The 15,285-nt window shown below is 41.5% G+C and overlaps 2 protein-coding genes across 4 annotated transcripts in view; one reads left to right on the forward strand and one right to left on the reverse strand.

The window, feature by feature from the left end:
- si:dkey-23o4.6 (retinol dehydrogenase 13) overlaps positions 1-545 on the reverse strand; it is an 8,690-nt gene extending 8,145 nt beyond the window's left edge. Inside the window, exons 1-2 of the mRNA XM_061881860.1 lie at positions 437-545; positions 148-282 (exon numbers count right to left, since the gene is read on the reverse strand). The gene's annotated coding sequence lies outside the window, so the exon portion shown is untranslated. The remainder of the gene's footprint in view (positions 1-147; positions 283-436) is intronic.
- A 4,490-nt stretch (positions 546-5,035) lies between these two features.
- pogzb (pogo transposable element derived with ZNF domain b) overlaps positions 5,036-15,285 on the forward strand; it is a 35,419-nt gene continuing 25,169 nt past the window's right edge. Inside the window, exons 1-9 of one of the 3 annotated variants that reach the window (XM_061881861.1) lie at positions 5,036-5,568; positions 7,883-7,980; positions 10,511-10,677; positions 10,754-10,844; positions 10,921-11,076; positions 14,364-14,450; positions 14,544-14,748; positions 14,830-14,975; positions 15,044-15,144. In XM_061881861.1, coding sequence (XP_061737845.1) covers positions 7,887-7,980; positions 10,511-10,677; positions 10,754-10,844; positions 10,921-11,076; positions 14,364-14,450; positions 14,544-14,748; positions 14,830-14,975; positions 15,044-15,144 — 1,047 coding nt within the window. In that variant the 5' untranslated portion in view covers positions 5,036-5,568; positions 7,883-7,886. The remainder of the gene's footprint in view (positions 5,569-7,882; positions 7,981-10,510; positions 10,678-10,753; positions 10,845-10,920; positions 11,077-14,363; positions 14,451-14,543; positions 14,749-14,829; positions 14,976-15,043; positions 15,145-15,285) is intronic. The other 2 variants (XM_061881863.1, XM_061881862.1) reach the window with 2 other exon arrangements.

Consider the following 15,285-nt stretch of genomic DNA (forward strand, 5'->3'; position numbering starts at 1 on the left):
CAAAATATATTTTTAACCCAAATAGGTGAAATTAGACAATCTCCCACGACACACCAGACCGTATCTCACGGCACACTAGTGGTTGAAAAACACTGCTTTAGATGGACACTTCCTGCTTTGCCCTGACAAAGATGGCCGCCCACTCACCCCTGCGCGCCAACTCTCGGCATGTCTCCTTGCCGATGCCAGTGTTGGCGCCCGTCACCAACACCGTCTTCCCGTCCTGACGCCGCCGGCTGCGACACACTCCGCCTGCGATCCACCTGCGAAGAACTGCCACACCTGGACACACACACACACACACACACACACACACACACACACACACACACACACACACACACACACACACACGCACACACACACACACACACGTTGGTGAGAGGATGACGGATAATGACCACATTACACCATGCTCATGAAAAGGTCATCTCACAGATCAAAACTACTCCCAGTAGCGCCCCGCCACGGACCAGCGTGCCCCCTCGACCCTGTGCCTCCTCCGCAGCCGCCGCCGCCGCCGCCGCCGCCGCCGCCGCCGCCGCCGCCGCCGCCGCCGCCGCCGCCGCCTCCGACCCTTCGGGCCACGGCAGCACCAGAAAAGCAGCGCCAGTCTCGGCCCTCATGTTGCAGGTCCACAAAGTGCGCTGAGAGGCCAAGCCGCAGCAGAACAAGGAGGGGGCGGGGCCAGATTAAACCTGATTACATGGGATTAAAAAGCACGCACACACTTGACCACAACTTCCTGTCAGAGGGCGGGTGCAGCCGCCGTGTCGGTCATGTGACTTGATCCGGCCAACCGCTTATGTCAGACTTGGGCAAATTAAGGCCCGGGGGCCAAATGCGGCCCGTTGAGTTTTTCAATCTGGCCTCCCGGACATTCCCAAATAATTTTTTTTAGATCTTTAAGTTAAAGTTAAAGTGCCAATGATTGTCACACACATACTAGATGTGGCAAAATTATTCTCTGCATTTGACCCATCACCCTTGATTACCCCCTGGTGGGCAGCAGCGGTACTGCGCCCGGGAATCATTTATGGTGATTTAACCCCCAATTTCAACCCTTAATGCTGAGTGCCAAGCAGGGAGGAAAACGGGTCCCATTTTTATACTCTTTGGTATGACTCAGCCAGGATTTGAACTCACAACCTACCGATCTCAGGGCGGACACTCTAACCCAGGGGTCACCAACGTGGTGTCTGCGGGCACCAGGTAGCCCGTAAGGACCAGATGAGTCGCCCGCTGGCCTAAATAGCTCAAATAGCAGCACTTACCAGTGAGCTGCCTCTATTTTTTAAATTTTATTTTATTTACTAGCAAGCTGGTCTCGCTTTGCTCGACATTTTTAATTCTAAGAGAGACAAAACTCAAATAGAATTTGAAAATCACAGAAAATATTTTAAAGACTTGGTCTGAATTTATTTAAATAAATTCATTTTTTTTTTAAAACTTTGCTTCTTATAACTTTCAGAAAGACAATTTTAGAGAAAAAATACAACCTTGAAAATTATTTTAGGATTTTTAACACACATACCTTTTTACCTTTGAAATTCCTTCCATTTTAATTTAATTATTCATTTTAGCTTCTGTTTTTTCGACGAAGAATATTTGTGAAATATTTCTTCAAACTTAATTATGATTAAAATAAATAGAAAATATTCTGGCATATCTATAAAATCTGTAGAATCAAATTTAAATCTTATTTCAAAGTCTTTTAAATTTCTTTTAATTTTTTTCTTCTGGAAAATCTAGAAGAAACAACGATTTGTCTTTGTTAGAAATATCACTTGGTCCAATTTGTTATATACTATAACAAAGTCCAGATTGGATTTTAAACTATTTAAAACATGTCATCAAAATTCTAAAATTAATCTTCATCAGGAAAAATTACTAATGATGTTCCATAAATTCTTTTAAAAAATTTTTCAAAACGATTCGAATTAGCTAGTTTTTCTGTTTAGTTTTTTCGGTTAAATTTTGAATTTTAAAGAGTCGAAATTGAAGATAAACTGTTTCAAAATTAAATTTTCATTTTTTTTCGTGTTTTCTCCTCTTTTAAACCGTTCAATTAAGTGTTTTTTTCATCATTTATTCTCTACAAAGAACTTTCCGTAAAAGGAAAAAAAATGTACGACGGAATAACAGACAGAAATACCCATTTTTTAATACATATAGATTTATTTATTAAAGGTAAATAAGCAAATTGGCTATTTCTGGCAATTTATGTAAGTGTGTATCAAACTGGTAGCCCTTCGTATTAATCAGTACCCAAGAAGTCGCTCTTGATTTCAAAAAGGTTGGTGACCCCTGGTCTATTACATAATTCACCTTGACACATTTAATTAATGATTTAAAGGCCTACTGAAACCCACTACTACCCACCACGCAATCTGATAGTTTATATATCAATGATGAAATATTAACATTGCAACACATGCCAACACGGCCTTTTTAGTTTACTAAATTGCAAATTTAAAATTTGCGCGAAGTATCCTGTTGAAAACGTGCGCATGACGTCACGGATTGCAGCGAACATTTTGTTCCAGCCCGATCCCAGCTATAAGTGGTCTGCTTTAATCGCATAATTACACAGTATTCTGGACATCTGTGTTGCTGAATCTTTTGCAATTTGTTCAATTATTAATGGAGACGTCAAAGAAGAAAGATGTAGGTGAGAAGCGGTGTATTGCAGCTGCCTTTAGCAACACAAACACAGCCGGTGTTTCCTTGTTTACAGTCCCGAAGGTGAAGCTTTACTATGAAACAGAGCGGTCAAGCGAACATGGTTCCCGACCAAATGTCATCCGGCAGGTTTCGGTGAGAAAATTGTGATAATAAGTCGGCTCTTACCATAGACATGAGCGGAGCTTGCGTCGTTCTTTGTGCATCTGTGAAAGAGGCAGCTGCGGACTCTCTTGGCTCCTCCGACCGGCCGCCCCCAAACATGGGATGCTTCCACCGTGGAGGAGGGGGAAAAAAACTCAGCCAGGCCCGACCGGCTGCCTTCGCTTCGCCTCGTCGAGAAACGTGGCTTCCCTCAGGGACACTAGCGGCCACCACACCCCTCCGACTTTAAGGTACGACTATATAATCTCACTAAAACACTAGTAACACAATAACAATTTCCAGCTAAACTACGTACCGAAGATGTTAGCCTTTTAGTAAAAAGTACCGACCTAACTTTTGTGTTTTGTGAACGTCAAATACAAATGTTCCTTGGACAAGACTAAATTCTCTTTTTTTTTTAATACATGTTTTTATTGAATTTGACAGATATTACAATGTACAATAGAACAGTTGACACATTTTCCCCTTTTTTCCCCACCCATTTCCAAGAACAGCAACCCACCCCATACCCCATACACACATAAACCCCCCCCCCCAGGTCCTACATAAGTTAAAGGTACAGTCACAAATGGAAAATAATTAGTAAGTAATTAGTAAGTAATAATTAGTAATTAGGGACGGCGTGGCGCAGTGGGGAGAGTGGCCGTGCGCAACCCGAGCGTCCCTGGTTCAATTCCCACCTAGTACCAACCTCGTCACGTCCGTTGTGTCCTGAGCAAGACACTTCACCCTTGCTCCTGATGGGTGCTGGTTAGCGCCTTGCATGGCAGCTCCCTCCATCAGTGTGTGAATGTGTGTGTGAATGGGTGAATGTGGAAGTAGTGTCAAAGCGGTTTGAGTACCTTGAAGGTAGAAAAGCGCTATACAAGTACAACCCATTTATTTATTTATTATTATTATTTAACCAGATAAGGGATTTTCCAGAATGATCCTAATAAATGTGTCTAATAAGATCTGAATCGCTCCCACTGCCCTGTCTTTTTTTTTTCTTAGGTCTTCACTCTCACTTTCCTCATCCAGGAATCTTTCATCCTCGCTCAAATGAATGGGAAAATCGTCGCATTCTCAGTCCGAATCACTCTCGCTGCTGGTGGCCATGATTGCAAACAATGTGAGGGTGTGAGGAGCTCCACAACCCATGACGTCACGGGCACAACATCTGCTGCTTCCGGTACAGGCAAGGCTTTTTTATTAGCGACCAAAAGTTGCAAACTTTATCTTCGATGTTCTCTACTAAATCCTTTCAGCAAAAATATGGCAATATCGCGAAATGATCAAGTATGACACATAGAATGGACCTGCTATCCCCGTTTAAATAAGAAAATCTCATTTCAGTAGGCCTTTAACCTTCGTCTTGTGTTAGGGTCGGCACCGACCCGTTTTAGTTTTTAAAGGCATAAAATAACCATGTAAATTACATTTTTTTGCATCAAGGCTTTTTGACTTTGTCAGGAACCTCTATTTCAACAAAACAAAACATTTGTTTGGTTTTTCACTAAATTATAAAATGATCTGGATGAAATTATGACCTTGGTGTTGTTAGGGTCGGTTTCGACACAGTTATAAAAATAAGATTATCAAGCAATAATTCGAGCCAAAACTGAAGACACTGACAGCCAGCTCCTCTCCCAACCGTGTGAGCTTTAGGGGATTCTCATTTTACCTTGTTATCCAGTACAAAAACAAACAAAGACGTTCATGTCCTGACATGTGAGGTCAATTCAGTCTCAAAATTATTAAAATGAAAAAATAAATAAAACAAATAAGAGATAAGATAAGATTTATGTTCTAATACCCCTCAGTAATAGTCAGGTAGCACAACAACCTTTTATTTATTTATAAGATTCTTTTAAAATTAATTTGACCATTTTTTTTAAATTGAAATCTAGGGGTATACTGGCAAAAAAAAAGGCGAAATGGCCCACTCCAAAAATACTAAAACCAATATTTTCATGGATAAGGAAGCCTAACAAGGTAACCAAGAGATGGGAAACAAATTGGATGATAGATAACCGTTTTTAGTGTATTTTACAGCTGATTCAAGACATGGGTCAAAACCGACCCGTTAACATCAGAGATGGTAACAGAAAGCTAACACAAGAGGAAGGTTAAAAAAAAAAAAGTTATATTTTTTCTCAATTCCGTCTGTTTTTTTCGTTGTGACGTCACAATGTGTAGCTCCGCCCAGAAGCGAAAAACACGCAACCAACATGGCGGCCAGGCCAACGCGGTGCTTTAGAGTTTGTTGCTTTTCTTCAGCGTCCTTGCACATTTTCTTCGCCGGTTGTTTAAGTCGAACTCGTTCCAACTGACGATGATAATAAAGATGAACTCAGTCACAACGACGGCGTCCTAAAAGGGAAGTGACGTAAGCGGAACGTGAACAAACAGGAAGAGACACAAAAAGCAACCGGAAGTCCTGCCTCTCAGGTTTGTCGTCTGCTGCAACTCGTCCGCGGTGTCTGGCTTCACATTCCGGCGCAGGTAAGAACGGCTCGGCTTGGCTCGGCTCGGTTTGCTTCACGACCAGAGCCGCACCGAGCATTTAGGGAGCGCTCGGTGCATCGCAGGGGGCGGTGCTTAGAGACTCCAAGGCGCCTCAGGCTGCTGACGGGGACAAGGAGCGAACCGGTGTCCCGGTTCCGTTAGGACTACTCGGACCCTCCACCCGGTCCTCTTTTGGCACCCGCGGGTTTTATCCACCAGACCGTAGAAGAAAAGGTAGTGTTGTGTATCCAAACACTTCTGGAAGGCATATTCTGACCCAGTGTTTTTCAACCACTGTGCCGCGGCACACTAGTGTGCCGTGGGAGATTGTCTAATTTCACCTATTTGGGTTGAAAATATTTTTTGCAAACCAGTAGTTATAGTCTGCAAATGATGTGTTGTTGTTGAGTGTCGTGCTGTTTAGAGCTCTTCCATATCAGTAGGTGGCAGCCGGTAGCTAATTGCTTTGTAGATGTCGGAAACAGCGGTAGGCAGCATGCAGGTAAAAAGGTTTGTAATGCTTAAACCAAAAATAAACAAAAGGTGGGTTCCCCTAAGTAAAGGCATTGAAGCTTAGGGAAGGCTATGCAGAACCAAACTAAAACTAAACGGGCTACAAAAGTAAACAAATACAGAATGCTGGACGACAGCAAAGACTTCCTGTGGAGCAAAGACGGCGTCCACAATGTTCAACCGAACATGACATGACAATCAACAATGTTCCCACAAAGAAGGATGAAAACAACTGAAATATTCTTGATTGCTAAAACAAAGTAAATGCGGGAAATATCGCTTAAAGGAAGACAAGAAACTGCTACAGTGAAAAACCAACAAAAAAAGAAAAAAAGCCACTAAAATAAGAGTGCAAGACAATAAGTAAAACACTACACGCAGGAAAACAGCAAAAAAGTTAAAAAAAAGGTCATGATGTGATGTGACAGTTGGTGACAGTACACCTACTTTGAGACAAGAGCTATAGTGATGCATGCTTGCTTATGCTTTAAGGTCATATCCAACAATTAGGACAACCAAATTTTACTGTTAAGTGAGTTTCAATTCTAAGTAATTTCTGTTGGTGGTGTGCCTCTGCATTTTTTCAACGCAAAAAATGTGCCTCGACTCAAAAAAGGTTGAAAAACACTGGTCAAGAGCAGTGGTTCTCAAATGAGGGTACGCGTACCCCTGGTGGTACTTCAAGGTATGCCAAGGGGTACGTGAGATTTTTTTATTTATTTTCTCAAAATAGCCACATTTTAAAAATCCTTTATGAATATATTTATTGAATAATACTTCCACAAAATATGAATGTAAATTCATAAACTGAAAAGAAATGCATCAATGCAATATTCAGTGTTGACAGCTAGATTTTTTTGTGGACATATTTCATAAATATTGATGTTAAAGATTTCTTTTTTTGTGAAGAAATGTTTACAATTAAGTTGATGAATCCAGATGGATCTTTATTTGAAATCCCCAAAGAGGGAACTTTAAGTTGATGATTACTTCTATGTGTAGAAATCTTTATTTATAATTGAATCACTTGTTTATTTTTCAACAAGTTTTTAGTAATTTTTATATCTTTTTTTCCAAATAGTTCAAGAAAGACCACTACAAATTATCAATATTTTGCACTGTTATACAATTTTATAAATCAGAAACTGATGACATAGTGCTGTATTTTAATTCTTTATCTAATTTTTTTCCAACCAAAACCGCTGTGCTCTGATTAGGGGGTACTTGAATTAAAAAAATCTTCACATGGGGTACATCACTGAAAAAAGGTTGAGAACCACTGGTCTAGGGCTCTTCCATATCAGTAGGTGGCAGACGGTAGCTAATTGCTTTGTAGATGTCGGAAACAGAGGGAGGCAGCATGCAGGTAAAAAGGTTTCTAATGCTTAAACCAAAAATAAACTAAAGGTGGGTGCCCCTAAGAAAAGGCATTGAAGCTTAGGGAAGGCTATGCAGAACCAAACTAAAATTGAACGGGCTACAAAAGTAAACAAATACAGAATGCTGGACGACAGCAAAGACTTACTGTCGAGCAAAGACGGCGTCAACAATGTTCCCACAAAGAAGGATGAAAACAACTGAAATATTCTTGATTGCTAAAACAAAGTAAATGTGGGAAATATCGCTTAAAGGAAGACATGAAACTGCTACAGTGAAATACCAACAAAAAAAGAGAAAAAGCCACCAAAATAAGAGTGCAAGACAAGAAGTAAAACACTACACGCAGGAAAACAGCAAAAAAGTGTAAATAAGTCATGTGATGTGACAGTTGGTGACAGTACACCTACTTTGAGACAAGAGCTATAGTGATGCATGCTTGCTTATGCTTTAAGGTCATATCCAACAATTGCGACAACCACATTTTACAGTTAAGGGAGTTTCAATTTTAAATAATTTCTGTTGGTGGTGTGCCTCCGCATTTTTTCATCGCAAAAAATGTGCCTCGGCTCAAAAAAGGTTGAAAAACACTGTTCTAACCTGTGGTATCCCATAATTCACTGCGAAAATGTCTGATGCCGTCCTGTGGTTTCCGTAGCAACATGGACACAGAGTTGTTTATGGAGTGTGAGGAGGAGGAGCTGGAACCATGGCAACAGGTGGACGCCAGCGTGGACGAAGACGACGTAGACTATGGTGCGTCACGCACACCTGCCCCCAGGTGTTAAAGGCCTACTGAAATGAGATTTTCTTATTTAAACCGGGATAGCAGGTCCATTCTATGTGTCATACTTGCGCAATATTGCCATATTTTTACTGTGAGGTTTCAGTTGAGAATATCAACGATAAAGTTTGCAACTTTTGGTCGCTCATGGAAAAGCCCTGCCTTCACCGGAAGTATGTCCACGTGACGTCAGGAGTTGCAGGGCTGCACACATATTCACATTGTTTTTAATGGGAGCCTCCAGCAGTAAGAGCAATTCAGACCGAGAAAGCGACAATTTCCCCATTAATTTGAGCGAGGATGAAAGATTTGTGAATTAGAGTATTGATAGTGAAGGACTAGGAAAAAAAATAGCGACTGCTCCGGGCGGCGGCAGTGTGAGTGTTTCAGATGTAATTAGACACATTTACTAGGATATTTCTGGAAGATCCCTTATCTGCTTATTGTTTTAATAGTGTTTTAGTGAGATTTTAAAGATTGTAAAGCCCTACCTCAAGGTCGGATGGCTGCGGTGAACACGAAGTGTCTCAGAGCGAAGCAGAGGAGCCAAGCTCACAGCTGCCTTTTTTGACAGGTGCTGCAGGATGACGAATAATCCAATGATTTCTTCGGTAATATATATATATATATATATATATATATATATATATATATATATATATATATATATCATAATTTTCCCATCAAACACATGCTGGTTGACATAGAGAAATCCTGTTCGCTTGACCGCTCTGTGTTAAAGCTTCACAACAAACAAAGAAACACTGGCTGTGTCTCGGTGCTAAAGGCAGCTGCAATCCACCACTTTCCACCAACAGCATATTTCTTTATAGTCTCCATTATTAAATGAACCAATTACAAAAGATTCAGCAACACAGATGTCCAAAATACTGTGTAACTATGCCATTAAAGCAGACGACTTTTTGCCGCTAGTGGTGCAGCGCTAATATTTCCTTACAGTCCGTGACGTCACGTGTATGCGTCATCATTCCGCGACGTTTTCAACAAGAAACTCGCGGGAAATTTAAAATTGCAATTTAGTAAACTAAAAAGGCCGTATTGGCATGTGTTGCAATTTTAATATTTCATCATTGATATATAAACTATCAGAGTGCGTGGTCGGTAGTAGTGGGTTTCACTAGGCCTTTAAAGGCCTGCTGAAATTAGATTTTCTTATTCAAACGGGGATAGCAGGTCCATTCTATATGTCATACTTGATCATTTCTTGATATTGCCATATTTTTGCTGAAAGGATTTAGTAGAGAATATTGACGATAAAGTTCGCAACTTTTGGTCGCTAATAAAAAAGCCTTGCCTTTACTGGAAGTAGCAGACGATGACGTCACCGGTGCGAGGGCTCATCACATCCTAACATTGTTTATAATGTGAGCCTTCGGCATCAAGAGCTATCCGGACCGAGAAAGCGACATTTTCCCCATTCATTTGAGCGAGGATGAAAGATTCTTAAATGAGGATATTGATAGTGAAGGATTAGATTAAAAAAAAAAAGGCGATTGCATTGGGGGCGATTCAGATGTTTTTAGACACATTTACTCGGATAATTCTGGGAAATCCCTTATCTTTCTATTGTGTTGCTAATGTTTTAGTGAGTTAAATAGTACCTGATAGTCGGAGGGGTGTGGCCACGGGTGTGTTGACGCCAGTCCCTGAGGGAAGTCACGGCAGCTGCATGGACGGCGCAAGCTCCGCTGATCTCCGGTAAGAGGCGACTTTTTACCACAATTTTCTCACCGAAACCTGCCGGTTGACAAGTGGTCAGGAACCATGTTCGCTTGACCGCTCTGATGGTGGTGAATTAGGTGAAGTGAATTATATTTATATAGCGCTTTTCTCTAGTGACTCAAAGCGCTTTACATAGTGAAACCCAATATCTAAGTTACATTTAAACCAGTGTTGGTGGCACTGGGAGCAGGTGGGTAAAGTGTCTTGCCCAAGGACACAACGGTGGTGACTAGGATGGCGGAAGCGGGAATCGAACCTGCAACCCTCAAGTTGCTGGCACGGCCACTCTATCAACCGAGCTATACCGCCCCATAGTAAAGCTTCACCTCCGGGAATTTTAAACAAGGAATCACCGTGTGTTTGTGTGGCTAAAGGCGAAAAGTTTCCCACCTCCATCTTTCTACTTTGACTTCTCCATTATTAATTGAACAAATTGCAAAAGATTCAGCAACACAGATGTCCAAAATACTGTGTAATTGCGCGATGAAAAGAGACGACTTTTAGCCGCAAGTGGTGCTGGCTAATATGTCCCCTCCAACTCGAGACGTCACGCACACGCGTCATCATTCTGCGACGTTTTCAACTAGAAACTCCGCGGTATTTAGTAAACTAAACCGACCGTATTGGCATGTGTTGCAATGTTAATATTTCATCATTGATATATAAACTATCAGACTGCGTGGTCGGTAGTAGTGGGTTTCAGTAGGCCTTTAAAGTGAGTCCCAACAAATTGACTGCGCCTTTCTTTCTCTCCCTCAGCGTCGTCATCGCCATCCTCGCTGATGCCGCCTCCTCTTCCTCCCTCTTCCTCTACCACACCCCTGGTGTCCCAGCCCCCTCCCCTCATCCTGACGCAGACAAACAGGGGGCCGCTCTTCCTCCCGGCCGCCCCTGGCACGGCCACGCCCCTTCTCCTAACCGCTGAGGTACTACAAACAAAAGTAGTGCGGACTACCCGACAGAGCGAGTTGACGTGTGTGTGTGTGTGTGATTCCCGTGCAGGGTTTCCCGCTGCAGGGCACGAGGCCCGGTTCTTCTCTGGTCCTAAACATGCCGCCGGGTCAGCCGGTGACCCCGCTCACGCTCATTCACAGTAGGTGGCGCCGCGCTTTTTGATCGGGCGCACGTCTGTTCACCTGCCGTACTGACGACGCTTCTTGTCTGCGCAGCCCCGCCGGTCGGTGCGTTGGTGCGACCCGTTGTGGGCATGGCCTCCGCCCCCCCGCAGACCAGGCCCTCCTCCGCGCTCACAGGAGTCCCCACAGAGCCCGCCTCCCTGCATCTGCCCGCTGCGCTAACCATCCACCCCAGCAAGGCGGGTCATGGTCAGTGAGGGAAGGGTTCCTAAGACTATCAGTCGATTGATTGATTTTCCACTACATAGCAGTCCGGGCCCACTCAAATAATAGCACTGATTTTAATCTTGTTCAATAAATATATATATAATCTACCGTATTTTCCGGACCATAGGGCGCACTGCCAATGAATGGTCTATTTTTGATCTTTTTTCATAGATAAGGTGCACCGGATTATAGGGCGCATTAAAGGAGTCATATTATTTTATTTTTTTTCCAAATATAAAACACTTCCCTGTGGTCCACTTCAGTGGTCCCCAACCACCGGGCTCGATTGGTACCGGGCCGCAGAATAATTTTTTTATTAATTTTTATTTTTTTTAATTTTTTAATTTTTTTAATGAAATATACATTAAAAAACACAAGATACAATTAGTGCACCAACCCAAAAAAACTCCCTTTTTCATGACAAAGAAAAGAAGAAAAAAAAAGAATCGCCCCCCCACCGGGCCGCAGGACAAATTTTCAAGCTACAAAAAGGGTGGGGTCCACTGGTCTACATAACATGTAATAGTGGCTCTTTGGTCAAAATCTTGCATAGATTATGTTCTACAAATCATCTTCAAGTCGCTTTCTGACAGTCGCTTCCGAATGCGCTGTTTTGTCGGCGGTCTTATTTACGTGGCTCGGTGTCTTCTCCCCGTCATCTTTGTTGTAGCGTGCAAGGGCGGGAGTGGAAAACGTGTGAAAAGATGGAGCTAACTCTTCTAATGACATTCAGACATTACTAAAATCAATAACGGAACAGCATCTCCTCATCCGGATTTTGTCCCGTGAAAAAACGTCCGACCGGAATTCTAATAACTAAAGTTCCTTGGGTGAATAATGTAAACTCACCATACCAGTATGTTTTAGCGCTTTCCTGGCGAGTTTACTGACAGATACAAGTAAGAACTTTACACTACTTTATATTAGCAAAATGGCAACAGCGGAGGATGAATGCCACATAACAAGCAGATAGAGGAAAGGAAGAAGCTTATCGACTTCAGAGGCGGACACGCGCAATTTTTCAGGATTTATGCAGATCCCAAATACAGTTCAGCAGGTACCAGAAGGTAAGAAATGTTGCTTTTGCCTAATGTTGCAAAAGAAAACGGCAGATAATGTCTTACCTTATACACACACCATAATAATATTCTTACTGTATGTTGAAGCACATCAAACAGTGTAGCCTACACTTACCTCTTATGTTTGACTGCCATCTACTGGTCATACTTATCTTCACACCATGTACCAAATCAAATTGCTCCGATGTGGGTAAGCTCAACCAAACTTATCCCTTGCATTAGGCGCACCAGGTTATAATGCGCACTGTTGAGTTTTGAGGAAAAAGAAGGATTTTATGTGCGCCTCATACTCCGGAAAATACGGTACATACAGTTTACAACCTTGTTAAATGATATGAAAGTGTGTTTTGATAACAAAGATTATTATCAAGGCTTAGGCCAGGCTGATTACAAAAACAGGTTCTAAACAAATATATTAACAAAAAAGTGACTCATGAATACTGCTGACATTTTTTTTTACATACAATTAATTAAATGGATTCAAAATTTGTGATAAATGTATACGTTTTTTTAATAAACTGTCAATAAAATTAAAGTGCAAATGAAAATACAGCTTCACCCCTTTAGTCATGATTTTGGCGCTTAAGAAACTTCTCTATGACTTTAGCTCCAAACTTCTTCTGTTTCATATTGTCATTACTGCTACAGTGGTGGGAAGTGTATTACAACATAAACCTTTTGGCAGCCCATTTTGTTAAAAAACACGGATTTTGACGATGTACATAAATTTGGTCGATGGTAGAGCTTTTAACATGATCTAATATGGTGATGATGCATGTTGATGACACATTCTAGCTGTGTCCTCCAAATATGGCGGCGTCAACACAATGTAACATCCTCGCTAGCAAGCTGACTGCTAACGGTCCCTCTACAGTGCAAGTCACCAAATCTCGCCTCTACGGTGTATTCCTAAATGTAGCATCACCGGAGGATGGGGACCAGCTCAACATGCTATGTTTCACACCGTAGGAGGATACAGTAAGCCATGCCAACCGCTGACCTAGAGCTCTTGAATATAAACAGGGCTACGCGGATCGATGCAAATATCGACAGGAACGATACCAAGTGTAGTATCGGTATTTGGTCAATACTACGTTGATTAAATTTATATTTTTAGTTTAACAAAATATTTTTGTCGTTTTTTGTTACTGTCATTGTTTACAATTTCAGGAAAAAAGTCAGTGGACACAGGAGGACATTAAGGAATAAATATTGTTTTAATAAATACTAAGTATTTTAAATATATATATATATATATTTATATTTGCATTATATTTCAATATATATCAAATGATTTAAATCAAGAGACATTAGTTTTTGCTGATGTTTCAATCTTGACTTTACTCAAAATATTTTAGGTAATAAAAAGGAATAAGTCAACCATTTAAATATTTGATTGATATCGTTATGTTGCCGTCCTGTGTTTTGGTTAAATTTAATGTATGATCAATAATGATTTCTGTTCTTGGATATTTGAATTATGAGTAACAGTATTGGTATGACCAACTACTTGGTCATACCAAGTAACTACTTGGTATCGCAACAAAACCCAAATTTATTGGCCAAAACTAATGTTAACCATTCAAACAGAATAATTATTATGTATTATGTATTATTATGTATGTATATGTGTGTGTGCATGTATGTATATGTATGTATGTATTTTTATATATATATATAAATAGATGTATATATACTTATATATATGTGTATATATGTGTGTATACAGTATATATCTATACATATATATACATATATATATTATGAATACACACATATATATATATATATATATATATATTCACATATCTATATGCACATATATATATACACAAATGTATATATATATATGTACACACATATATATGCACATATATATAGCTGTGAATCTTTAGGCACCACAGGATACTATGTATATATGTGTATACATGTAAATATATATATATATATATATATATATATATACACATACACACACATATATATATATGTGTATGTATATATCTGTCTATATGTATATCTATATCTATATATCTATATATGTATATATATATATATATATATATATATATATATATACACACACAGTGTATATATAGACATGTGTGTATGTCTATATATATATCTTTCGTGATATAGATTTTAGGCCATATTGGCCATCCCTAATTGATTGGATGTCTTTTCTTCCAGTGAGCCTTTACATGTCTCAGATGGGCGGGGCCAAAGCCTCGGAGTCATCAGGCGTGATCGACGCAATGCCGCCGTGCAGCAGCATGAGTACTTCTCCGATTGTTTACGTTGCATGTGACGCCGCGCTCAAGTGTTGAAGGAAAAGTGTATGGGATTGTGTTTGTGTTTCACATGACCCAGCAGCGCCGGGCCCCTCCCCTTTGAAAGGGTCCCTCCCAAGCGGGGAGTTAGCCCCGGCGCGCCGCAAGGTGGTCCTGAGTGTGGACGAGTTCTACTACGGAACAAAGGAAGGGAGCCAAGGTGGGAGGGGGCCACACCCTTTGGAGGTCAAAGCCTCCAGCTTTACCTGCCAAGTCTGCTCCCAGCCTCTCAACAACAACCTGAGGTGGGGGGTGCAGCCTCTGTTAAAGGGCCGTGCGACTGAGGCTTCACACACACACGCAACACTCGTGTTGGTTGTGCGCAGGTTGGTGCAGCACACGCTGCAGCACTCGCCGCTGGTACGAGGAGGCGACGTGAAGAAGCTCTGCACCTTCTGCTTCCGACAGTTATCCTCTCCAGTTCAGCTGCAGAGCCACCGGGAGCTGGTGCATGGCTCCGCCCCTTCGCCGAGTAGGGCAAAGCGAATGGCTTCACGTGTTTTGGCGTCTGCTCGACCGCTTGTCTTTGTCTCTCCGCAGGCACGTGTCGCATCTGCGAGTGGTCTTTTGATAACGAGTCGGCCTTCCTCAACCACATGAAATCCAACCACAAACCAGGAGAGATGCCTTACGTCTGCAAGGTACACCCATGTCCTCATTTGGGTTATTTTTCCCCTCGGGGCAAAACCTTCTCACCAAAGAGGGGCCGGGGGCTCACTTAGATATTAACACTGAATTACCATAATTTCCCGGCTACAGGGCGTACAGATATTTAAGCCGCA

Source organism: Nerophis ophidion, linkage group LG21 (genome assembly GCF_033978795.1).
Source record: "Nerophis ophidion isolate RoL-2023_Sa linkage group LG21, RoL_Noph_v1.0, whole genome shotgun sequence".
Taxonomy (NCBI): domain Eukaryota; kingdom Metazoa; phylum Chordata; class Actinopteri; order Syngnathiformes; family Syngnathidae; genus Nerophis; species Nerophis ophidion.